Consider the following 27043-nt stretch of genomic DNA (forward strand, 5'->3'; position numbering starts at 1 on the left):
AAATAAACACACACACACACACACACACACACACACACACACACACACACACACACACACACACACACACACACACACACACACACACACACACACACACACACACACACACACACACACACACACACACACACACACACACACACTGTGAATCCTTCCTGGGGGAGACAAAGGGATTGAGAGAACCTACAAGTACATTCCCAACACTATGTTGGAATAATGAATTGTTTTATCCCTCCTCTTTTCCTGGATGTCCAAATCCTAATTAAAACACAGGTTTAATTAGTGAGACATTGGTGGTAATGGAGTTTAAATACAGCAGCCGTCTCTGGGCGCTCGCTCTCTTTATCAGAGTCTGTGGCCTTTTCGCTCTCTCTGGTGGGTTTGCTTCTCTGTGTGTGTACACTGAGTGTGTGTGTACAGTGTGTGTGTGTAATGCTGTATCTGCAGACTGTAGAAGTATTGAATTAAACCAGTCAGTTATATGTCTCACTGAGGCGCTAATACACTGAGCTACTTGATGTCCGGTGACCCACCAGTAGAGTAGTGTTAGCTTTACAGAGAGGACATTCCAACACGTTGCCTCCTCCTGTCTGTCTGCTCTGCCTGACTCCTCTACAGGGCTCTCAGCTGACTAAGTAGCTGTTAGCACCTGCTTCCACCTGATTGCCGCCACACCATTTACACCTCTTCCATCTGGATAAATAAAGAGTTTCAGAGATTAAAGTTGACAGATGAAGTCAGGTCTGTCTGACCCCATAATGACCCTGTTGGTGTTTCCTGTAGTGTGACCCCCTGGCCTCCAGCCAGTCTGAGTGTCTTCCAGGCTGACCTTGTGGGGCTGACACAGCTGAGGTGTGAGACACACAGTTAGCCAGCCTACCAGACTAGATCTCATTTCAATTCAATTCAATTCAATTCAAGGGCTTTATTGGCATGTGAAACACATGTTGACGTTGCCAAAGAAAGTGAAGTAGATAATAAACCAAAGTGAAATATACAATGAAATGAACAGTAAACATTACACTCACAGAAGTTCCAAAAGAATAAAGACATTACAAAAGTAATATGATGTATATATACATTGTTGTAACGATGTGCAAATGGTTAAAGTACAAAAGGGAAAATAAATAAGCAGAAATATGGGTTGTATTTACAATGGTGTTTGTTCTTCACTGGTTGACCTTTTCTTGTGACAACAGGTTACAAATCCTGCTGCTGTGATGGCACACTGTGTAATTTCACCCAGTAGATATGGGAGTTCATCAAAATTGGATTTGTTTTCGAATTCTTTGTGGATCTGTGTAATCTGAGAGAAATATGTGTCTCTAAGATGGTCATATATTTGGCAGGAGGTTAGGAAGTGCAGCTCAGTTTCTACCTCATTTTGTGGGCAGTGAGCACATAGCCTGTCTTCTCTTGAGAGCCAGGTCAGCCTATGGCGGCCTTTCTCAATAGGAATAGCTCACTGAGTCTGTACATAGTCAAAGTTTTCCTTAAGTTTGGGTCAGTCACAGTGGTCAGGTATTCTGCCACTGTCTACTCTCTGTTCAGGGCCAAATAGCATTCTAGTTTGCTCTGTTTTTTTGTTAATTCTTTCCAATGTGTCAACTATTTATCTTTTTGTTTTCTCATGATTTGGTTGGGTCTAATTGTGTTTCTGTCCTGTGGCTCTGTGGGGTGTGTTTGTGTTTGTGAACAGAGCCCCAGGACCAGCTTGCTTATGGGACTCTTCTCCAGGTTCATCTCTCTGTGCTTTGTTATGGAAGGTTTGGGAATCGCTTCCTTTTAGGTGATTGTAGAATTTTCTCTTTTCTGGATTTTGATAATTAGCGGGTATCTCTCCGTCTCTTTCTCTCTAGGGGCACAGAGTGTCCCAGGTTTCCTCTGTGTGGCTAAAAGACACAAACACACATAGATATGCACTAATAAAAACACACATATCATATGAATACGGCATCACACATCAAATCAAATCAAAAGTTTATTTGTCACGTGCGCCAGGTGCAAACAGGTTTATTTGTCACAATACAACAACCTTACAGTGAAATGCTTACTTACATACACACACAAACATCAGATCAGATAAGAGTCTTATTCTGAGGTCATATATTTCAAATCAGCACAATATTCCTTGAACAACTGCATTTGAAAGCTATTTTTAGTCAGCTACAAGATGCAAGGAAAGCAAATCAACACAACAGCTACTCGACATACATCATCTTTTCTGATGAAGAGTAACTGCTGCAGCTATAGGAGCCTCCACAGCAACAACAAGGGAGCACATGACCAGAGCAGAGCGACGAGCCAGCTCTCTCCCCCATCCCCAGCCCAGCTCTCTCCCCCATCCCCAGCCCAGCTCTCTCCCCCATCCCCAGCCCAGCTCTCTCCCCCATCCCCAGCCCAGCTCTCTCCCCCATCCCCAGCCCAGCTCTCTCCCCCATCCCCAGCCCAGCTCTCTCCCCCATCCCCAGCCCAGCTCTCTCCCCCATCCCCAGCCCAGCTCTCTCCGCCATACCCAGCCCAGCTCTCTCCCCCACCCAGCCCAGCTCACTCCCCCATCCCCAGCCCAGCTCTCTCCCACATCCCCAGCCCAGCTCTTTCCCCTATCCCCAGCCCAGCTCTCTCCCCCATCCCCAGCCCAGCTCTCTCCCGCATCCCCAGCCCAGCTCTCTCCCCCATCCCCAGCCCAGCTCTCTCCCCCCATCCCCAGCCCAGCTCTCTCCCCTATACCCAGTCCAGCTCTCTCCCCCATCCCCAGCCCAGCTCTCTCCCGCATCCCCAGCCCAGCTCTCTCCCCCATCCCCAGCCCAGCTCTCTCCCCCCATCCCCAGCCCAGCTCTCTCCCCCCATCCCCAGCCCAGCTCTCTCCCCCATCCCCAGCCCAGCTCTCTCCCCCATCCCCAGCCCAGCTCACTACCCCATCCCCAGCCCAGCTCTCTCCCCCACACAGCCCAGTTAACTTCCCTATCCCAAGCCCAGCTCACTCCCTCATCCCCAGCCCAACTCTCTCCCACATCCCCAGCCCAGCTCTCTCCCCTATCCCCAGCCCAGCTCTCTCCCCCATCCCCAGCCCAGCTCTCTCCCCCCATCCCCAGCCCAGCTCTCTCCCCAATCCCCAGCCCAGCTCTATCCCCTATACCCAGCCCAGCTCACTCCCCCATCCCCAGCCCAGCTCTCTCCCCCCATCCCCAGCCCAGCTCTCTCCCCTATACCCAGCCCAGCTCTCTTTCTAGATAGATATCCCCCTGCGGCAATGGAGGAGACGGGTCCAGCCAAGACGCAGCCACTCTGGAGAGTGAGAGGCAGTGAAGGGGATGAGGAAGAGATGAGGAAGAGAGAAGAAAGAGAGGAGAATGAGAGGAAGAGGAAGAGAAGAGGAAGAGAGGAGCAAGAGAGGAGAAAGAGAGGAGAAAGAGAGGAGAACAAGAGGAGGAGGAAGAGAGCAGGAAGAGAGGAGAAAGAGAGGAGCAAGAGAGTAGGAAGAGAGGGGGGGGGGGTGACAGAGCATGGCGGCCATGCCAAACAAACAACCATAGATCTGCAGCAGCTGCCCCTGCAGCTCGGACTCCGGCGGCGACTTGACAACTCCCACTGACATGGGAAGAAGCGCTTGAGCATCATCTGTCTTTTTATTTCAGAGGCCCTGCTGCAAACGAGCGATGCAGAGCTGGATATGAACGTGGGGTCTCTGTTCTGGTTGGCTGGTGCTGGTGGTGACAGCTGTGGTGAGGCTAGTTGACACGTGGGAGGCAGGCTGAACTTGTAGCGGGCTGGTGTGTGAGAGAGTTTGGCCGGGAAACAGCTGAGCACCAGAGCTCCAGATGGTACAAAGAGAGCGTATGGGGAGGCTGTGGGTGAAAGCGTAAAAGCCAGTCTGTCAGACAGAGAAAGATGCGGGGGGATGGCCTGTTCCTGAAAACATTTCTTCCCTCTGCTCCACCCTCCAATGATACATACACCTGTCATGAGAGGGTAGGCCATGCCTCATTACTCCAGCTTAGTTATTAACCCCACCACCTGTAGGACCCTGCATGGGTTACCATGACTGACAGCCTGGGCTAAGAACTAAGCAGTGGTCACCAAGTTCTTTCTCCAGCCCTACACTAACCGGATTCATCTGATTCAACGAATAAAGGCCAGTACAATCGGGGGATAAGTGGGGAAAGGTGTGGTCTGTCTGGAGCTTTATGTCACAGATGGAAGTGCCTTCAGTCTACCAAATGGTTGCTGGTTTAAGTCACACTTTATTTGTGCACCCTCAATATCAGTTAGTAAATCCAATTGATTCTGCAAAGCAAATGTGAAGCACGGTGCTCTGTAATAGATAACCGTGCTTCATTTCTTCTATCTGTCGTTAGTGGTAATGATATAGACAGTAGCAGTGTTGTCCACATGCCAACACACACACAGCAATCTGATAATAATATTCTCCTGTCAGCATTAAAGGCAAGATGGCGTGTCAGTTTCATAACTCACTCTCAGACTGAGTCACTGTGTTCACCAGCAAGGACACGCGCACACACACACACACGCAGGCACTCTCATAATCACTGCCTTTTTCTCCCAAACACACTGATCAAGGGTTGTCACCCTACACCGTCACCGAGACACTCACATAATTGAGCAACAGAATGATGACGCATCGGCAAGGCCAGATGACACACACACACACACTTTCACTGAAGTAGTTCTTCACTGAGTCGTTCACCTTGACTGTGTTTATGTGTCAGTTGATTCAGTCCTCAGCCAATCAATGCTCCAATCACTGTGCTTGTGAAAAAAGGGTTCCAAAAGGGTTCTTCAGCTGTCCCCATAGGATAACACTTTTTGGTTCTGGATAGAATCCTTTTTGGTTCCAGGTAGAACCCTTTTGGGTTCCATGTAGAACCCTCTGTGGAAAGAGTTCTACAAGGAACCAAAAGGGTTCTTCAAAGGGTTCTCCTATGGGGACTGTCGAAGAACCCTTTAAGGTTCTAGATAGCACCTTTTTTTCTAAGAGTGTGGAGTGAATCGTATCTGTCTGTCTGTCTGTCAGCATTTTTTATCAAATCAATGTCAGGGAATCCCTTTCAGTAATGAAATATCATAATCAAAGCAGTGTAATGGAGTAAGCTGGCGGCAGTCAAGCATGCGTGCACACACACAGTTTATACATACACACTGTATACATTGTCGTGTCTTTGGCTATGCCGGATTAAGTGATATGACATGCTATTCTATAAAATAATTTATCTGTAATTAATATTACCTGATTAAGCTAATCAGGTAAATGTAATTAACTAGAAAGTCGGGTTACCAGGAAAGAATATTTATAGAGCTGTTATCTTCCAAATAAACTCTTAAAGACCTAGTAATCTTTTACATCAGTAGCAGTCAATATTTAATCATGACTTTATTCATTCTCATCTAAAAGTTGTAAATTCTTCACGAACCCTAGCTAACAAGTTGAATCAGCAATACAACATTTGGTTTAATTATTTATTTACTAAATACCTAAATAATCACACAGAATTGATCATACATTGATTACAAATTATGTCATAAAGGAAAACGTCCCTAGCGGACAGAACAGATATGACAGCTGGTTACACAAAGAAAGGGAGTTGGGTTTTGAATGAAAGAGCGGGAAGACTGAGTAACAAAGGGAAAAGCTATGCTATCGTAAATACAGAATCTTACGCATTCTAAATAACCTCCCATTTGGAAAAGGAAAATGCAAGGAATATTTACTCTGAGCTGTGCTTCAATAGGTTTGTCGTAGATGGAAGGCCGGGTTGCCCAGCAGGGATCTCTTGTCCTCTGAAGAATGTCTTTGGTGGTAAACTGGATACGTTGTAGTATCGTTGTGTGTGTTAGACTGCATACGTCGTCTGTCCTTTCCTAGCCCACAATCAACAGTGGCTGCTGCTAACTCAACGGCTAGGAGGTATCACTTCTGGAGTGAATAAGAGTTCAAGGTTCATACCAAGTTGCCATACTTTTAAGATCGTGCTATATTTTTGCAGTTATAGTCGAAATTCATCCTTTCGGTGTGTTGATAGTCACCTTCACATTGAACACAATGCTAATTTCGTTAGGTTATTTTCTGAGCCCTTTTAACGTAGGACTGTCATCCTCACGTCCTCGGAACAGAAAGTTGAATTTTCTTGTATGTTTCATAGTTTACAACCAATGTCTGTTCACTTGGGCGGGCCTCTGAGTGAGCAGAGTTTCTCTATGACACACCGTTCTCTCATTTAAGAAGCTAAAATTACATTTAATCTTTTCACAAATAGTTTCATATTTAAGCATTTAAGCATTTAATCTGATAACTAGAATGTGTCGACTTTCCAAGGTACAGTTTATGTCATCCTGTCATTAGTAGTAATATCTCAGACAACAACTGATCTGAGATCATATTCATTAAGTACCAACGCATATTTTCAACTGGTTGGATTACCGAAATATGGTTCCGTTTCCCACCTTTTGGATGTTACCAGACTCTCTATGTTACAAAGTCTTTACAAGAGTCAACTCTATAAAGTAGAGAGAGAGAAAAGGGGAAAGGTATTTATAGGGGTCATAAACCTCCCCCAATAGGCCAACGTCATGACAACATACACATACAACACACACACTAAAGCACACACCTCAAAAAGAGGAGAGAGTTTGCACACACACACAAACACACACACACACACACACACACACACACACACACACACACTAGAGCACACACTCCAAAAAAGTATGCTCACACACACACATGGGTCATTCTCACGGAACTGACATTTGACGCAAAAATTCTCACGTGTAATTTTTCTTGTCATTTTCTCTTGGATCACTAAGATTAGGATCTGTACTTACAGTGCCTTGCGAAAGTATTCGGCCCCCTTGAACTTTGCGACCTTTTGCCACATTTCAGGCTTCAAACATAAAGATATAAAACTGTATTTTTTTGTGAAGAATCAACAACAAGTGGGACACAATCATGAAGCGGAACGACATTTATTGGATATTTCTAACTTTTTTAACAAATCAAAAACTGAAAAATTGGGCGTGCAAAATTATTCAGCCCTCTTAAGTTAATACTTTGTAGCGCCACCTTTTGCTGCGATTACAGCTGTAAGTCGCTTGGGGTATGTCTATCAGTTTTGCACATCGAGAGACTGACATTTTTTCCCATTCCTCCTTGCAAAACAGCTCGAGCTCAGTGAGGTTGGATGGAGAGCATTTGTGAACAGCAGTTTTCAGTTCTTTCCACAGATTCTCGATTGGATTCAGGTCTGGACTTTGACTTGGCCATTCTAACACCTGGATATGTTTATTTTTGAACCATTGCATTGTAGATTTTGCTTTATGTTTTGGATCATTGTCTTGTTGGAAGACAAATCTCCGTCCCAGTCTCAGGTCTTTTGCAGACTCCATCAGGTTTTCTTCCAGAATGGTCCCGTATTTGGCTCCATCCATCTTCCCATCAATTTTAACCATCTTCCCTGTCCCTGCTGAAGAAAAGCAGGCCCAAACCATGATGCTGCCACCACCATGTTTGACAGTGGGGATGGTGTGTTCAGCTGTGTTGCTTTTACGCCAAACATAACATTTTGCATTGTTGCCAAAAAGTTCAATTTTGGTTTCATCTGACCAGAGCACCTTCTTCCAAATGTTTGGTGTGTCTCCCAGGTGGCTTGTGGCAAACTTTAAACAACACTTTTTATGGATATCTTTAAGAAATGGCTTTCTTCTTGCCACTCTTCCATAAAGGCCAGATTTGTGCAATATACGACTGATTGTTGTCCTATGGACAGAGTCTCCCACCTCAGCTGTAGATCTCTGCAGTTCATCCAGAGTGATCATGGGCCTCTTGGCTGCATCTCTGATCAGTCTTCTCCTTGTATGAGCTGAAAGTTTAGAGGGACGGCCAGGTCTTGGTAGATTTGCAGTGGTCTGATACTCCTTCCATTTCAATATTATTGCTTGCACAGTGCTCCTTGGGATGTTTAAAGCTTGGGAAATCTTTTTGTATCCAAATCCGGCTTTAAACTTCTTCACAACAGTATCTCGGACCTGCCTGGTGTGTTCCTTGTTCTTCATGATGCTCTCTGCGCTTTTGACGGACCTCTGAGACTATCACAGTGCAGGTGCATTTATACGGAGACTTGATTACACACAGGTGGATTGTATTTATCATCATTACTCATTTAGGTCAACATTGGATCATTCAGAGATCCTCACTGAACTTCTGGAGAGAGTTTGCTGCACTGAAAGTAAAGGGGCTGAATAATTTTGCACGCCCAATTTTTCAGTTTTTGATATGTTAAAAAAGTTTGAAATATCCAATAAATGCCGTTCCACTTCATGATTGTGTCCCACTTGTTGTTGATTCTTCACAAAAAAATACAGTTTTATATCTTTATGTTTGAAGCCTGAAATGTGACAAAAGGTCACAAAGTTCAAGGGGGCAGAATACTTTCGCAAGGCACTGTATCTATGCTTTTTCTATTAGATATGATGTATTTTACCACAACGATCAACACAAACATTCTCATTACCGAAACAATCCAAAAAAGTCATAAACAAATCCATTTTTTTTTACACTGCTCCCCTAATTAATATTGTTTTAGCATTATCACGTCATTATTTTATTAGTGTATTTACAGTACCAGTCAAAGGTTTGGACACACCTACTCATTCCAGGTTTTTACATTTTTTTGAACTATTTTCGACATTGTAGAATAGTGAAGACATCAAAACTATGAAATAACATATATGGAATCATGTCCAAAGGTTTTAGATTTTAGATTATTCAAAGTAGCCACCCTTTGCCTTGATGACAGCTTTGCACACTCTTAGCATTCTCTCAACAAGCTTCATGAAGAATGGTTTTCCAACAGTCTTGAAGGAGTTCCCACAAAAGTATTCATCCCCTTTGGCATTTTTCCTATTTGTTGCATTACAACCTGTAATTTAAATAGATTTTTATTTGGATTTCATGTCATGGAAAAAAACTACTTAAACGAAAACGGAAAAATGGCATATGAATTCACCCTTTTGCTATGAGGCCCCTCAATAAGATCTGGTGCAACCAATTACCTTCAGATGTCCACCTGTGTGCAATCTAAGTGTCACATGATCTGTCACATGATCTCAGGAAATATACACCAGTTCTGAAAGGCCCCAGAGTCTGCAACACCACTAAGCAAGGGGCACCACCAAGCAAGTGGCACCATGAAGACCAAGAAGCTCTTCAAACAGGTCAGGGACAAAGTTGTGGAGAAGTACAGATCAGGGTTGGGTTATAAAAAATATCTGAAACTTTGAACATCCCACTGAGCACCATTAAATCCATTATTACAAAATGGAAAGACTATGGCACCACAACAAATCTGCCAAGAGAGGGCCGCCCACCAAAACTCAAGGACCAGGCAAGGAGGGCATTGATCAGAGAGGCAACAAAGAGACCAAAGAAGACCCTGAAGGAGCTGCAAAGCTCCACAGCGGAGTTTGGAGTATCTGTCCATAGGACCACTTTCAGCCGTACACTCCACAGAGCTGGGCTTTACGGAAGAGTAACCAGAAAAAAAGCCATTGCTTAAAGAAAGAAATAAGCAAACAAGTTTGGTGTTCACCAAAAGGCATCTGGGAGACTCCCCAAACATATGGAAGAAGGTACTCTGGTCAGATGAGGCTAAAATTTAGTTTTTTGGCCATCAAGGAAAACGCTATGTCTGGCGCAAACCCAACACCTCTCATCACCCCCCAAGAACACCATCCCCACAGTGAAGCATGGTGGTGGCAGCATAATGCTGTGGGGATGTTTTTCATCGGCAGGGACTGGGAAACTAGTCAGAATTGAAGGAATGATGGATGGCACTAAATACAGGGAACTTCTTGAGGGGAACCTGTTTCAGTCTTCCAGAGATTTGAGACTGGGACGGAGGTTCACCTTTCAGCAGGACAATGACCCTAAGCATACTGCTAAAGCAACACTCGAGTGGTTTCAGGGGAAACATTTAAATGTCTTGGATTGGCCTAGTCAAAACCTAGACCTCAATCCAATTGAGAATCTGTGGTATGACTGAAAGATTGCTGTACACCAGCGGCACCCATCCAACTTGAAGGAGCTGGAGCAGTTTTGCCTTGAAGAATGGGTAAAAATCCCAGTGGCTAGATGTGCCAAGCTTATAAAGACATACCCAAAGAGACTTGCATCTGTAGTTATTGCAAAAGGTGGCTCTACAAAGTATTGGCTTTTGGGGGGTGAATAGTTATACACGCTCAAGTTTATTTTTTTGTCTTATTTCTTGTTTGTTTCACAATAAAAAAATATTTTGCATCTTCAAAGTGGTAGGCATGTTAAGTAAATCAAATTATACAAACCCCCCAAAATCCATTTTAATTACAGGTTGTAAGGCAACAAAATAGGAAAAATGCCAAGGGGGGTGAATACTTTTGCAAGCCACTGTAAGCTGAGCACTTGTTAGCTGCTTTTCCTTCACTCTGCGGTCCAACTCATCCCAAACCATCTGGGTTGTGGAATTATGTTTTACAAATGAATTAAAAACGAAAACCTGAAATGTCTTGAGTCAATAAGTGTTCAACCCTTTTGTTATGGTAAGCCTAAATAAGTTCAGGAGTAAATATTTGCTTAACAAGTCACAAAGTAAGTTGCATACGCTGTGTGCAAAAATTGTTTTTATCATGATTTTTTAATGACTACCCCATCTCTGTACCTCACATATACAAATATATGTAAGGTCTCTCAGTCGAGCAGGGAATTTCAAACACAGATTCAACCACAAAGACCAGGGAGGTTTTCCAATGGCTCACAAACAAGGGCACCTTTTGGTAGATGGGTAAAAAAAATAAAAAGCAGACATTGAACACCCCTTTGAGCATGGTGAAGTTATTAATTACACTTTGGATGTTGGATGGTGTATCAACACACCCAGTCTCTACAAAAATACAGACTACCTTCCTAACTCAGTTGCCAGAGAGGAATCTGCTTGAAAATCTATGCCATGACCTTAAAATGGTTGTTTAACAAACAATTTGACAGAGCCTGAAGAATTTTGAATGGAATAATGGCCAAATGTTGCACATTCCAGAGTGGAAAGCTCCTAGATATTTATGCAGAAACACTCACAGCTGTAATCACTGCCAAAGGTGATTTTAACATGTATTGACTCAGGGGGTTGAATACTTATTTAATCAAGACATATTAGTGTTTTTTTGTTTTTTGTTTTTACAAAATGACAGTTAAATCCATTTGAATCCAACTGTGTAACACAACAAAATGTGGAAAACATTTTCTGAATGCACTGTAGGTAGAGAACATTGAACAAAACAAGGCTATGTCAATAATTAAGAAGCTCTCGATTACCAAAATGAATGTTTTCTTTCCCAAAATGACATGGTAATGAGAAGTTTGTGTTTTGGTAATAAGGGACCCTTAGCTCAATCTGCAAATATTAGGAAACAGCCATTATGATTCAGATAAAAATTGACCACATCGCTAAAGTCCATTCGTGCCTCCACATTGGTAAAGTAATGGTTCTCTGACTTTTCCAATTTTAGTCGTTCTGGTAATGAGGACAAGTGGGGTGAAGGGGGAGTTTGAAAATAAGAACCACATTCTGAAGGCATATAAGCAAATAAACTAACAAAGACATCCTCCAGCCATTTTAGAACTTCTACTGTTGAAAACCGATATGCCAAGCATAAATACAGTAAATTACACACACTAAAGGATGAAATAATGTGTTTTGAGCAAAATAGAGCTTTTTAGACACAACTGCAAACTTCAAGGAGTAGGCCATTGAAGGAGTCGGTCTGATGGTGGCCTCTGATGTCATCAGCCTCCCCCCTTGATTGAGGAACAAAATAGGAAAGCGCCACTGGTGTTACAGAAAAGTGATGTGGTATAATGTAGGAATCAACACCACTGGTGTTACAGAAAAGTGATGTGGTATAATGTAGGAATCAACACCACTGGTGGTACAGTATAGTGATGTGGTTTAATGTAGGAATCAACACCACTGGTGGTACAGAATAGTGATGTGGTATAGATATCAACACCACTGGTGTTACAGAAAAGTGATGTGGTATAGGATTCAACAACACTGGTGGTAATGAATAGTGATGTGGTATAGGATTCAACAACACTGGTGGTACAGTATAGTGATGTGGTATAATGTAGGTATCAACACCACTGGTGGTACAGAATAGTGATGTGGTATAGGATTCAACAACACTGGTGGTACAGTATAGTGATGTGGTATAATGTAGGAATCAACACCACTGGTGTTACAGAATAGTGATGTGGTATAGGATTCAACAACACTGGTGGTACAGTATAGTGATGTGGTATAATGTAGGAATCAACACCACTGGTGGTACAGAATAGTGATGTGGTATAATGTAGGAATCAACACCACTGGTGGTACAGAATAGTGATGTGGTATAATGTAGGAATCAACATCACTGGTGGTACAGAATAGTGATGTGGTATAATGTAGGAATCAACACCACTGGTGGTACAGAATAGTGATGTGGTATAATGTAGGAATCAACACCACTGGTGGTACAGAATAGTGATGTGGTATAGGAATCAACACCACTGGTGGTACAGAATAGTGATGTGGTGTAATGTAGGAATCAACACCACTGGTGGTACAGAATAGTGATGTGGTATAATGTAGGAATCAACACCACTGGTAGTACAGAATAGTGATGTGGTATAATGTAGGAATCAACACTACTGTTGGTACAGAATAGTGATGTGGTATAATGTAGGTATCAACACCACTGGTGGTACAGAATAGTGATGTAGTATAATGTAGGAATCAACACCACTGGTGGTACAGAATAGTGATGTGGTATAATGTAGGAATCAACACCACTGGTGGTACAGAATAGTGATGTGGTATACTGTAGGAATCAACACCACTGGTGGTACAGAATAGTGATGTGGTATACTGTAGGAATCAACACCACTGGTGGTACAGAATAGTGATGTAGTATAATGTAGGAATCAACACCACTGGTGGTAAAGAATAGTGATGTGGTATAGAAGGCGAGGTCAGTACAGGTGCATCAAAGCTGGGACCGAGAGAATGAAAAACAGCTTCTATCTCAACAGCTTCTATCTCAAGGCCATCAGACTGTTAAACAGCCACCACTAACATTGAGTGGCTGCTGCCAACACACTGACACTGACTCAACTCCAGGGCGACACCCTGGACCCAAACTGTTACAGACCTATATCCATCCTGCCCTGCCTATCTAAGGTCTTCGAAAGCCAAGTCAACAAACAGGTCACTGACCATCTTGAATCCCACCGTACCTTCTCCGCTGTGCAATCTGGTTTCCGAGCCGGTCACGGGTGTACCTCAGCCACGCTCAAGGTACTAAACGATATCATAACCGCCATCGATAAAAGACAGTACTGTGCAGCCGTCTTCATAGACCTTGCCAAGGCTTTCGACTCTGTCAATCACCGTATTCTTATCGGCAGACTCAGTAGCCTCGGTTTTTCGGATGACTGCCTTGCCTGGTTCACCAATTACTTTGCAGACAGAGTTCAGTGTGTCAAATCGGAGGGCATGCTGTCCGGTCCTCTGGCAGTCTCTATGGGGGTGCCACAGGGTTCAATTCTCGGGCCGACTCTTTTCTCTGTATATATCAATGATGTTTCTCATGCTGCGGGCGATTCCCTGATCCACCTCTACGCAGACGACACCATTCTATATACTTCCGGCCCGTCCTTGGACACTGTGCTATCTAACCTCCAAACGAGCTTCAATGCCATACAGCACTCCTTCCGTGGCCTCCAACTGCTCTTAAACGCTAGTAAAACCAAATGCATGCTTTTCAACCGTTCGCTGCCTGCACCCGCACGCCTGACCAGCATCACCACCCTGGATGGTTCCGACCTTGAATATGTGGACATCTATAAGTACCTAGGTGTCTGGCTAGACTCTAAACTCTCCTTCCAGACCCATATCAAACATCTCCAATCGAAAATCAAATCAAGAGTCGGCTTTCTATTCCGCAACAAAGCCTCCTTCACTCACGCCGCCAAACTTACCCTAGTAAAACTGACTATCTTACCGATCCTCGACTTCGGCGACGTCATCTACAAAATTGCTTCCAACACTCTACTCAGCAAACTGGATGCAGTTTATCACAGTGCCATCCGTTTTGTCACTAAAGCACCTTATACCACCCACCACTGCGACTTGTATGCTCTAGTCGGCTGGCCCTCGCTACATATTCGTCGCCAGACCCACTGGCTCCAGGTCATCTACAAGTCCATGCTAGGTAAAGCTCCGCCTTATCTCAGTTCACTGGTTACGATGGCAACACCCATCCGTAGCACGCGCTCCAGCAGGTGTATCTCACTGATCATCCCTAAAGCCAACACCTCATTTGGCCGCCTTTCGTTCCAGTTCTCTGCTGCCTGTGACTGGAACGAATTGCAAAAATCGCTGAAGTTGGAGACTTTTATCTCCCTCACCAACTTCAAACATCTGCTATCCGAGCAGCTAACCGATCGCTGCAGCTGTACATAGTCTATTGGTAAATAGCCCACCCATTTTCACCTACCTCATCCCCATACTGTTTTTATTTATTTATTTTTATTTTTCTGCTCTTTTGCACACCAATCTCTACCTGTACATAACCATCTGATCATTTATCACTCCAGTGTTAATCTGCATAATTGTAATTATTTGCCTACCTTCTCATGCCTTTTGCACACAATGTATATATAGACTCCCCTTTTTTCTACTGTGTTATTGACTTGTTAATTGTTTACTCCATGTGTAACTCTGTGTTGTCTGTTCACACTGCTATGCCTTATCTTGGCCAGGTCGCAGTTGCAAATGAGAACTTGTTCTCAACTAGCCTACCTGGTTAAATAAAGGTGAAATAAAAAATAAAAATAAAAAAACTCCAGCCACTTTAATAATGGGAATTGATGGGAAATGATGTAAATATATCACTAGCCACTTTAAACAATGCTACCTTATATAATGTTACTTACCCTACATTATTCATCTCATATGCATACGTATATACTGTACTCTATATCATCGACTGTATTCTTATGTAATACATGTATCACTAGCCACTTTAACTATGCCACTTTGTTTACATACTCATCTCATATGTATATACTGTACTCGATACCATCTACTGTATCTTGCCTATGCTGCTCTGTACCATCACTCATTCATATATCCTTATGTACATATTCTTTATCCCCTTACACTGTGTACAAGAGAGTAGTTTTGGAATTGTTAGTTAGATTACTTGTTATTACTGCATTGTCGGAACTAGAAGCACAAGCATTTCGCTACACTCGCATTAACATCTGCTAACCATGTGTATGTGACAAATAACATTTGATTTGATTTGATTTGATTTATAATGTAGGAATCAACACCACTGGTGGTACAGAATAGTGATGTGTTATAATGTAGGAATCAACACCACTGGTGGTACAGAATAGTGATGTGGTGTAATGTAGGAATCAACACCATTGGTGGTATAGTTTAGTAATGTGGTGTAATGTAGGAATCAAAACCACTGGTGGTACAGAATAGTGATGTGGTATAATGTAGGAATCAACACCACTGGTGGTACAGAATAGTGATGTGGTGTAATGTAGGAATCAACACCATTGGTGGTATAGTTTAGTAATGTGGTGTAATGTAGGAATCAAAACCACTGGTGGTACAGAATAGTGATGTGGTGTAATGTAGGAATCAACACCATTGGTGGTATAGTTTAGTAATGTGGTGTAATGTAGGAATCAACACCACTGGTGGTACAGAATAGTGATGTGGTATAATGTAGGAATCAACACCACTGGTGGTACAGAATAGTGATGTGGTATAATGTAGGTATCAACACAACTGGTGGTACAGAATAGTGATGTGGTATAATGTAGGCATCAACACCACTGGTGGTACAGAATAGTGATGTGGTATAATGTAGGTATCAACACCACTGGTGGTACAGAATAGTGATGTGGTATAATGTAGGTATCAACACCACTGGTGGTACAGAATAGTGATGTGGTATAATGTAGGAATCAACACCACTGGTGGTACAGTATAGTGATGTGGTATAGGAATCAACACCACTGGTGGTAAAGAATAGTGATGTGGTATAATGTAGGAATCAACACCACTGGTGGTACAGAATAGTGATGTGGTATAATGTAGGAATCAACACCACTGGTGTTACAGTATAGTGATGTGGTATAGGAATCAACACCACTGGTGGTACAGAATAGTGATGTGGTGTAATGTAGGTATCAACACCACTGGTAGTACAGAATAGTGATGTGTTATAATGTAGGAATCAACACCACTGGTGGTACAGTATAGTGATGTGGTATAATGTAGGAATCAACACCATTGGTGGTATAGTTTAGTAATGTGGTATAGGAATCAACACCACTGGTGGTACAGAATAGTGATGTGGTATAATGTAGGAATCAACAGTGATGTGGTGTAATGTAGGTATCAACACCATTGGTGGTATAGTTTAGTAATGTGGTATAGGAATCAACACCACTGGTGGTACAGAATAGTTATGTGGTATAGGAATCAACACCACTGGTGGTACAGAATAGTATAATATAGGAAACACAACTGGTGGTACAGAATAGTGATGTGGTGTAATGTAGGTGTCAACATCACTGGTGGTACAGAATAGTGATGTGGTATAATGTAGGAATCAACACCACTGGTGTTACAGTATAGTGATGTGGTATAATGTAGGAATCAACACCACTGGTGGTACAGTATAGTGATGTGGTATAATGTAGGTATCAACACCACTGGTGGTACAGAATAGTGATGTGGTATAGGAATCAACACCACTGGTGGTACAGAATAGTGATGTGGTATAGGAATCAAAACCACTGGTGGTACAGAATAGTGATGTGGTGTAATGTAGGAATCAAAACCACTGGTGGTACAGTATAGTGATGTGGTATAATGTAGGTATCAACACCACTGGTGGTACAGAATAGTTACGTGGTATAATGTAGGTATCAACACCACTGGTGGTACAGAATAGTGATGTGGTATAATGTAGGAATCAACACCACTGGTGGTACAGAATAGTGATGTGGTATAGGAATCAACACCACTGGTGGTACAGAATAGTGATGTGTTATAATGTAGGAATCAACACCACTGGTGGTACAGAATAGTGATGTGGTGTAATGTAGGAATCAACACCACTGGTGGTACAGAATAGTGATGTGGTATAATGTAGGAATCAACACCACTGGTGGTACAGAATAGTGATGTGTTATAATGTAGGAATCAACACCACTGGTGGTACAGAATAGTGATGTGGTATAGGAATCAAAACCACTGGTGGTACAGAATAGTGATGTGGTATAGGAATCAACACCACTGGTGGTACAGAATAGTTACGTGGTATAATGTAGGTATCAACACCACTGGTGGTACAGAATAGTGATGTGGTATAATGTAGGTATCAACACCACTGGTGGTACAGTATTGTGATGTGGTATAATGTAGGAATCAACACCACTGGTGGTACAGAATAGTTACGTGGTATAATGTAGGTATCAACACCACTGGTGGTACAGAATAGTGATGTGGTATAATGTAGGAATCAACACCACTGGTGGTACAGAATAGTGATGTGGTATAGGATTCAAAACCACTGGTGGTACAGAATAGTGATGTGGTGTAATGTAGGTATCAACACCACTGGTGGTACAGAATAGTGATGTGGTGTAATGTAGGAATCAACACCACTGGTGGTACAGAATAGTGATGTGGTATAGGAATCAACACCACTGGTGGTACAGAATAGTGATGTGGTATAGGAATCAAAACCACTGGTGGTACAGAATAGTGATGTGGTGTAATGTAGGAATCAAAACCACTGGTGGTACAGTATAGTGATGTGGTATAATGTAGGTATCAACACCACTGGTGGTACAGAATAGTGATGTGGTGTAATGTAGGTATCAACACCACTGGTGGTACAGAATAGTGATGTGGTGTAATGTAGGAATCAACACCACTGGTGGTACAGAATAGTGATGTGGTATAGGATTCAAAACCACTGGTGGTACAGAATAGTGATGTGGTGTAATGTAGGTATCAACACCACTGGTGGTACAGAATAGTGATGTGGTGTAATGTAGGAATCAACACCACTGGTGGGACAGAATAGTGATGTGGTATAGGAATCAACACCACTGGTGGTACAGAATAGTGATGTGGTATAGGAATCAAAACCACTGGTGGTACAGAATAGTGATGTGGTGTAATGTAGGAATCAAAACCACTGGTGGTACAGTATAGTGATGTGGTATAATGTAGGTATCAACACCACTGGTGGTACAGAATAGTTACGTGGTATAATGTAGGTATCAACACCACTGGTGGTACAGAATAGTGATGTGGTATAATGTAGGAATCAACACCACTGGTGGTACAGAATAGTGATGTGGTATAGGAATCAACACCACTGGTGGTACAGAATAGTGATGTGTTATAATGTAGGAATCAACACCACTGGTGGTACAGAATAGTGATGTGGTGTAATGTAGGAATCAACACCACTGGTGGTACAGAATAGTGATGTGGTGTAATGTAGGAATCAACACCACTGGTGGTACAGAATAGTGATGTGTTATAATGTAGGAATCAACACCACTGGTGGTACAGAATAGTGATGTGGTATAGGAATCATAACCACTGGTGGTACAGAATAGTGATGTGGTATAGGAATCAACACCACTGGTGGTACAGAATAGTTACGTGGTATAATGTAGGTATCAACACCACTGGTGGTACAGAATAGTGATGTGGTATAATGTAGGTATCAACACCACTGGTGGTACAGTATTGTGATGTGGTATAATGTAGGAATCAACACCACTGGTGGTACAGAATAGTTACGTGGTATAATGTAGGTATCAACACCACTGGTGGTACAGAATAGTGATGTGGTATAATGTAGGAATCAACACCACTGGTGGTACAGAATAGTGATGTGGTATAGGATTCAACACCACTGGTGGTACAGAATAGTGATGTGGTATACTTTAGAAATCAACACCACTGTTGGTACAGAATAGTGATGTTTTAAACCATATGTAACAACACCACAGGTGGTACAGAAAAGTAACGTGATGTACTCCAGGAATCAACACCACTGGTGGGACAGAATAGTGATGTGGTAGAATGTAGGTATCACACCACTGGGGGTAGAGAATAGTGATGTGGTATAATGTAGGAATCAACACCACTGGTGGTACAGAATAGTGATGTGGTATAATGTAGGAATCAACACCACTGGTGGTACAGAATAGGGATGTGGTATAATGTAGGAATCAACACCACTGGTGGTACAGAATAGTGATGTGGTATACTGTAGGAATCAACACCACTGGGGCTAGAGAATAGTGATGTGGTATAGGAATGAACACCACTGATAGTACATTATAGTGATGTGGTATAGGTGGTATAGTATCTCAATGTGGTATAATGTAGGAATCAACACCACTGGTGGTACAGAATAGTGATGTGGTATAGGAATCAACACCACTGGGGCTAGAGAATAGTGATGTGGTATAATGTAGGAATCAACACCACTGGTGGTACAGAATAGTGATGTGGTGTAATGTAGGTATCAACACCACTGGTGGTACAGAATAGTGATGTGGTATAGGAATGAACACCACTGATAGTACATTATAGTGATGTGGTATAGGTGGTATAGTATCTCAATGTGGTATAATGTAGGAATCAACACCACTGGTGGTACAGTATAGTGATGAGGTATAGGAATCAACACCACTGGTGGTACAGAATAGTGATGTGTTATAATGTAGGAATCAACACCACTGGTGTTACAGAATAGTGATGTGATATAATGTAGGAATCAACACCACTGGTAGTACAGAATAGTGATGTGATATAATGTAGGAATCAACACCACTGGTGTTACAGAATAGTGATGTTGTATTGGAATCAACACCACTGGTGGTACAGAATAGTGATGTGATATAATGTAGGAATCAACACCACTGGTGTTACAGAATAGTGATGTTGTATTGGAATCAACACCACTGGTGGTACAGAATAGTGATGTGGTATAATGTAGGAATCAACACCACTGGTGTTACAGAATAGTGATGTGGTATAGGAATCAACACCACTGGTAGTGCAGAATAGTGATGTGGTGTAATGTAGGTATCAACACCACTGGTAGTACAGAATAGTGATGTGGTTTAATGTAGGTATCAACACCACTGGTGGTACAGTATCGTGATGTGGTATAATGTAGGAATCAACACCACTGGTGGTACAGAATAGTGATGTGGTATAATGTAGGAATCAACACCACTGGTGTTACAGAATAGTGAAGTGGTATAGGCATCAACACCACTGGTGGTACAGAATAGTGATGTGGTATACTGTAGGAATCAACACCACTGGTGGGACAGTATCGTGATGTGGTATAATGTAGGAATCAACACCACTGGTAGTACAGAATAGTGATGTGGTATAATGTAGGTATCAACACCACTGGTGGTACAGAATAGTGATGTGGTATAATGTAGGTATCAACACCACTGGTGGTACAGAATAGTGATGTGGTATAATGTAGGTATCAACACCACTGGTAGTACAGAATAGTGATGTGGTATAATGTAGGTATCAACACCACTGGTGGTACAGAATAGTGATGTGGTATAATGTAGGTATCAACACCACTGGTGGTACAGTATAGTGATGTGGTATAATGTAGGAATCAAAACCACTGGTGTTACAGTATAGTGATGTGGTATAGGAATGAACACCACTGGTGGTACAGTATAGTGATGTGGTTTAATGTAGGAATCAACACAACTGGTGGTACAGAATAGTGATTTGGTATACAGTAGGTGTCAACACCACTGGTGGTACAGAATATTGATTTGGTATACTTTACGAATCAACACCTCTAGTGATACAGAATAGTCAATCAGTTAGCAGGCTATTTATCAGGTGCTTACTAAGAACTGACATTGCATATGTAACCAATGTGAAATGGCTAGCTAGTTAGAGGGGAGCGCACTAATAGCGTTTCAAACGGTGACGTCACTCGCTCTGAGACCTTGAAGTAGTTGTTCCCCTTGCTCTGCAAGGACCTCGGCTTTTGTGGAGCGATGGGTAACGATGCTTCGAGGGTGGCTGTTGTCGATGTGTGCAGAGGGTCCCTGGTTCGAGCCCAGGTACGGGCGAGGAGAGGGACGGAAGCTATACCGTTACCGCTTTGCTCCAGTGTGTAGATACTCTGTCTTACTCCAGTGTGTAGATACTCTAGTCTTACTCAAGTATGTAGATACTCTAGTCTTACTCCAGTGTGTAGATACTCTGGTCTCAGCCCAGTGTGTAGATTCCCTAGTCTTACTCCAGTTTGTAGATACTCTGGTCTTACTCCAGTATGTAGATACTCTTTCTTACTCCAGTACGTAGATATTCTGGTCTTACTCCAGTGTGTAGATACTCTGGTCTTACTCCAGTATGTAGATACTCTGGTCTTACTCCAGTATGTAGATACTCTAGTCTTACTCCATTATGTAGATACTCTGTCTTACTCCAGTGTGTAGATACTCTGTCTTACTCCAGTGTGTAGATACTCTGGTCTTTCGCCAGTGTGTAGATACTCTGTCTTACTCCAGTGTGTAGATACTCTGTCTTACTCCAGTGTGTAGATACTATGGTCTTACTCCAGCGTGTAGATACTCTGGTCTTTGACCAGTGTGTAGATTCCCTAGTCTTACTCCAGTGTGTAGAAACTCTGTCTTACTCCAGTTTGAATATACTCTGGTCTCACTCCAGTGTGTAGATACTCTAGTCTTACTCCAGTATGTAGATACTCTGTCTTACTCCAGTATGTAGATACTCTGTCTTACTCCAGTGTGTAGATACTCTGCCTTACTCCAGTGTGTAGATATTGTATTCCTCTGTCTCCTCCTGTTGATCTGTGGTTGGCAGGGAGGACTGCAGCTGAGGAGGCTGATCAATACTGGACACTAAACCCATTCTCACCCAGGACAAACACTGTTGCCACACCCAGGCAGGCAGACCTACACACCACGCTGCTCTCTCCAGCTCTTTACACTGCAGTATCAGCAGCACACACTCACTTCTTCACTAAATCAAGTGTTAAACAACAGCTTAGAAGAACCCTAGCCTAAATTCAGTCACCATGGTGGTCAAAATCGTAAGACAGAAACATTGCCATAGTTACAACATGCTTGACATTTAAGAATGATTCTGTTTTTCACATTTCCTGACATTTAATCATTGTAAAAAAAATGCCTGTTTTAGGGCATTTAGGATCCCCACTTTATTTTAAGAATGTGAAATGTCAGAATAATAGTAGAGAGAATTATTTATTTCAGCTTTTATTTCTTTCATCACATTCCCAGTGGGTCAGAAGTTTACATTGACTCAATTAGTATTTGGTAGCATTGCCTTTAAATTGTCGAACTTGGGTCAAACGTTTCGGGTAGCCTTGCACAAGCTCCCATTCCTCCTGACAGAGCTAGTGTAACTGAGTCAGGTTTGTAGGCCTCCTTGCTTGAACACACTTTTTCAGTTCTGCCCACAAATTTTCTAAAGGATTGAGGTCAGGGCTTTGTGATGGCCACTCTAATACCTTGACTTTCTTGTCCATAAGCCATTTTCCCACAACTTTGGAAGTATGCTTGGGGTCATTGTTAATTTGGAATACCCATTTGCGACCATGCTTTAACTTCCTGACTGATGTCTTGAGATGTTGCTTCAATATATCCACATCATTTTCCGACCTCATGATGCCATCTATTTTGTGAAGTGCACCAGTCCCTCCTGCAGCAAAGCACCCCCACAACGTACTTCACGGTTGGGATGGTGTTCTTCGGCTTGCAAGCATCCCCCTTTTTCCTCCAAACATAACGATGGTCATTATGGCCAAACAGTTCTATTTTTGTTTCATCAGACCAGAGGATATTTCTCCAAAAAGCACGATCTTTGTCCCCATGTGCAGTTGCAAAGCCTAGTCTGGCTTTTTTTATGGCGATTTTGGAGCAGTGGCTTCTTCCTTGCTGAGCAGCCTTTCAGGTTATGTCGATATAGGAATCGTTATACTGTGGATATAGATACTTTTGTACCTGTTTCCTCCAGCATCTTCACAAGGTCCTTTGCTGTTGTTCTGGGATTGATTTGCACTCTTCGCACCAAAGTACGTTCATCTCTAGGAGACAGAACACGTCTCCTTCCTGGGCGTTATTACGGCTGCATGGTCCCATGGTGTTTATCCTTGCGTACTAAGGATGAACCAGACTTGTGGAGGTCTACAATTATTTTCTGAGGTCTTGGCTGATTTCTTTAGATTTTCCCATGATGTCAAGCAAAGAGGCATTGAGTTTGAAGCTAGGCCTTGAAATACATCCACAGATACACCTTCAATTGAGTCAAATGATATCAATTAGCCTATTAGAAATATCTAAAGCCATGAAATCATTTTCTGGATGTTTCCAAGCTGTTTAAAGGCACAGTCAACTTAGTGTATGTAAACTTCTGACCCACTGGAGTTGTGATACAGTGAATTATAAGTGAAATAATCTGTCTGTAAACAATTGTTTGAAAAATTATTTGTGTCATGCACAAAGTAGATGTCCTAACCGACTTGCCAAAACTATAGTTTGTTAACAAGACATTTGTGGAGTGGTTGAAAAACGAGTTTTAATGACTCCTACCTAAATGTATGTCAACAAGTTCAGGCAGTTGAAACAATGATAATAGTGGGTAGCTTTACATTTGTTAACTGAATTTCAAGTAATTTCCTGCTGAATTTAAATGGAATTGATCCCATCCTTGTTCACCTCTAACCTACCTGTGTCCTTCAGCCATTTAAAACTACTAGGTACTGTACCTCAGTGCTGAGAAAGACTACTACAATACTAATATCACTTCAAGTAAGTAGCCTCCAGTATGTCTAGAGGTTTTTGCTTAAAGGGAAAATCCACTCAAAAACGACATTTTGCTATTCTTTTCAGTAGTCCACTGTTGATACAGTCCGAGTTTTCAAGCGATTGGACATTCAAGAAGCAACGTGTCCCCGGCCACATCATCATGCTGTACTGAGTGTTCAGGAATCATTATGTATTGAACATTCGTTTGTGATTGTACAAAGTGGATGACAAATATTTCACAATGCACTTTATGTAAGTACTTTAGGCCTATATTTAAATCCAAAGTAAACCCGATGAACACATTTTGCACACAGAACAGACCAATGCAGTCATCATCTATAGACTACTGGGACGTCCTCCTCTGTTTTTCTGTAGCATATCACAATCCACTTGTTGTTGATGTTTCCTATTGAAGATGCTACTGTACACATTAATCATTTCATATTCTCATTCTGTACATACATTATATGATTTCTGAGGTGTGTTTACCTTTAATCGTATGCATTATTGTTTACTACCTCGCCCCCCCACCCCACCCTGACTCCTCAGCAGTCCTGACGTTGATTTACCTAAAGTGTCACAGATGGGTATTGTCCAGGACAATCTCAACCTGAACAGCCCTCCATGCAATCCCATACACTCTTTCTCTCACGTATTCCCCTCCCTCTCCCCCTCTCCATCTCAACCCCTCCCTCCAGCTCCTCTCCTCTTTGCCTGCAATACAATTCAGCATGTCTTCCCTCTCTCTGCTTGCCTTTCTCCCTCCAGCCCACCTCATCTCTCTTTCTCTCTCTCTGTCTCTGCCTGCCTCTCTCCCTCCAGCCCAGCTCATCTCTCTTTCTCTCTCTCTCTATTTATACACATAATACTACACTATACAGTAGAATATTCCCCTCTTTCTTCCCTCTCATTCTCTTGCTTCATCTATCTTTCCCTCTCCTTCTCTTCCCTTATCTATCTCTCCCTCTCTGTGAACAGCAACTGTCATAGCATTTTCAATCTGCCCCCCCCCCCCCCCCCCCCCGTCTCCCCCGTCTCCTCCTCTCCATCCTTCTCACTCTTTCCCTCCCACACACACATATACTCTGCCAGGCATCATCCTGAATCAAGGCAGGAGAAGAGGGTGGGATGGAGGGAGGGAGGGAGAATGCACACACTCAGCAGCGCATTTTAACACATATTGTCTCTGACATCTTGGCCAAACGTGAATTGTCAAGTCCCATTTAAACAGTGACGTGGTTACCATCCACCCCCTTCTTCATCCCGCGGTCCTCACAGCCTACACACACACACACACACACACACACACACACACACACACACACACACACACACACACACACACACACACACACACACACTGTACGTAACAGCAGCAAGCAGGACCCCTGTCCCCTCACCCAAGCCCCAGCCCCCAGCCCCAACCCCAGCCCCCAGCCATAAGGGAAGAATAGCAGGTCTTACTGAGTCTCCGTGAGCCGATGCATCCCATGGTGTATTCACAAAGGCCCTGGATACAAGCAAGGAAGCGTTACCCTGACACCATACATTCTCTCTCTCACGCTTCTCTCTCTTGCTCGCTTCGCTCTCACTCGCTGTCCTGCACACTGTCTCTCCCTCCCTCTCTGGCTCTCTCTCTTCTGCGCTTGCTCGCTCAGTCTCTCTCCCTCTCTCTTTACCAGTGCAGTGAGAGTCTTATACGATCCCGTTAGTAAGTTAGTATGACTGAGGGAGACAGCTTTTAGTTAAAAATGGAAGAGTGATATCATTATTATTATTATTGCTATAACTGTAACTTGTATTATTACTATTATTATCATCAACATGTGTTGACATTGTGAACATTATTATTACCATAATTGTATTATATCTGTAGTGAAATCCAAGAGATATGGTGATTGGGAAATCAGGCTAATAGGAAAGGGAAACATCATATTATTGACAGGCAATAATCTTGTCCATTAGCCTGTGAAGGGCAGTGTGTTGAATGCTGTGGCTTGTAACCATACCATTAGAGGTTCAATAGCAGGGGACTGAGTGGTGGGCTTTGTCATTGTTGTCATTGTTGTGGATATAACTGCACTGCTGTAATCTTGGAGCTCTAAAACGGGGTTCTCTCTCTGTCTCCCTCTCCTGTGCACGAGCTGCCTAACAATGCACTGCAGCGGTTTCCCAGCCCTCTACCCATCCTTCTCTCCCCCGCTCTCTGTCACGCTCACGCTCTCAAATAACACACACACACACACACACACACACACACACACACACACGCACACACACACACACACACCACACACACCACACACACGCACACGCACACACACACGCACACGCACACCACACACACGCACACACACACACCACACACACGCACACACACACCACACACACACGCATACACACGCACACACACACGCACACCACACACACCACACGCACACACACACACACACACACAGAATCATGACAAAACACAGGAGGGTATTCCTTCAGCATCAAAGCTCTCCAAAGCCTTTGCTCTGTGTCATCCCTCTCTCCATCGATCCTATTCTCTGTCATCTCTCTCTCTCATCTCCCTCCTTCTCTCTCTTGATTTAGCTCTCTCTGTATTCTCTCCATTTATTCTCTCTCCCTCCCCCTCTCTGTTTTTCCCTCCCTCTCCTCCTCTTACCATCCCTCTCTCTCTCACTCTTCCCCTCCCCTCCACCCCCCTCTTTCGTAGTGACAAAAACAATGAGAGGAGTGGCCTAATTATCTGCACCCATCTATCTCTCTCATCTCATCTGACCTGCATACACCTCCCACCATAAACTCACAGAAGTTTCAAAAGAATAAAGACATTTCAAAGTAAAATTATGTATATATACATTGTTGTAACGATGTGCAAATGGTTAAAGTACAAAAGGGAAAATATATAAACATAAATATGGGTTGTTTTTACAATGGTGTTTGTTCTTCACTGGTTGCCCTTTTCTTGTGGCAACAGGTCACAAATATTGCTGCTGTGATGGCACACTGTGGAATTCCACCCAGTAGATATGGGAG

The 27043-nt window shown here is 42.9% G+C and overlaps 1 protein-coding gene across 2 annotated transcripts in view; it reads right to left on the minus strand.

The window, feature by feature from the left end:
* The window catches only part of LOC110537330 (uncharacterized), a 40343-nt gene extending 14733 nt beyond the window's left edge, over positions 1-25610 (minus strand). For both annotated transcript variants that reach the window (XM_036941185.2, XM_036941174.2), the window contains exon 1: positions 25463-25610. In XM_036941185.2, the coding sequence (XP_036797080.2) occupies positions 25463-25490 (28 nt within the window). In that variant the 5' untranslated portion in view covers positions 25491-25610. The remainder of the gene's footprint in view (positions 1-25462) is intronic.
* Between the last annotated feature and the right edge of the window lie 1433 nt (positions 25611-27043).

This window comes from Oncorhynchus mykiss, chromosome 2 (assembly GCF_057628025.1).
Source record: "Oncorhynchus mykiss isolate SJ-2025 chromosome 2, ASM5762802v1, whole genome shotgun sequence".
Classification (NCBI taxonomy): domain Eukaryota; kingdom Metazoa; phylum Chordata; class Actinopteri; order Salmoniformes; family Salmonidae; genus Oncorhynchus; species Oncorhynchus mykiss.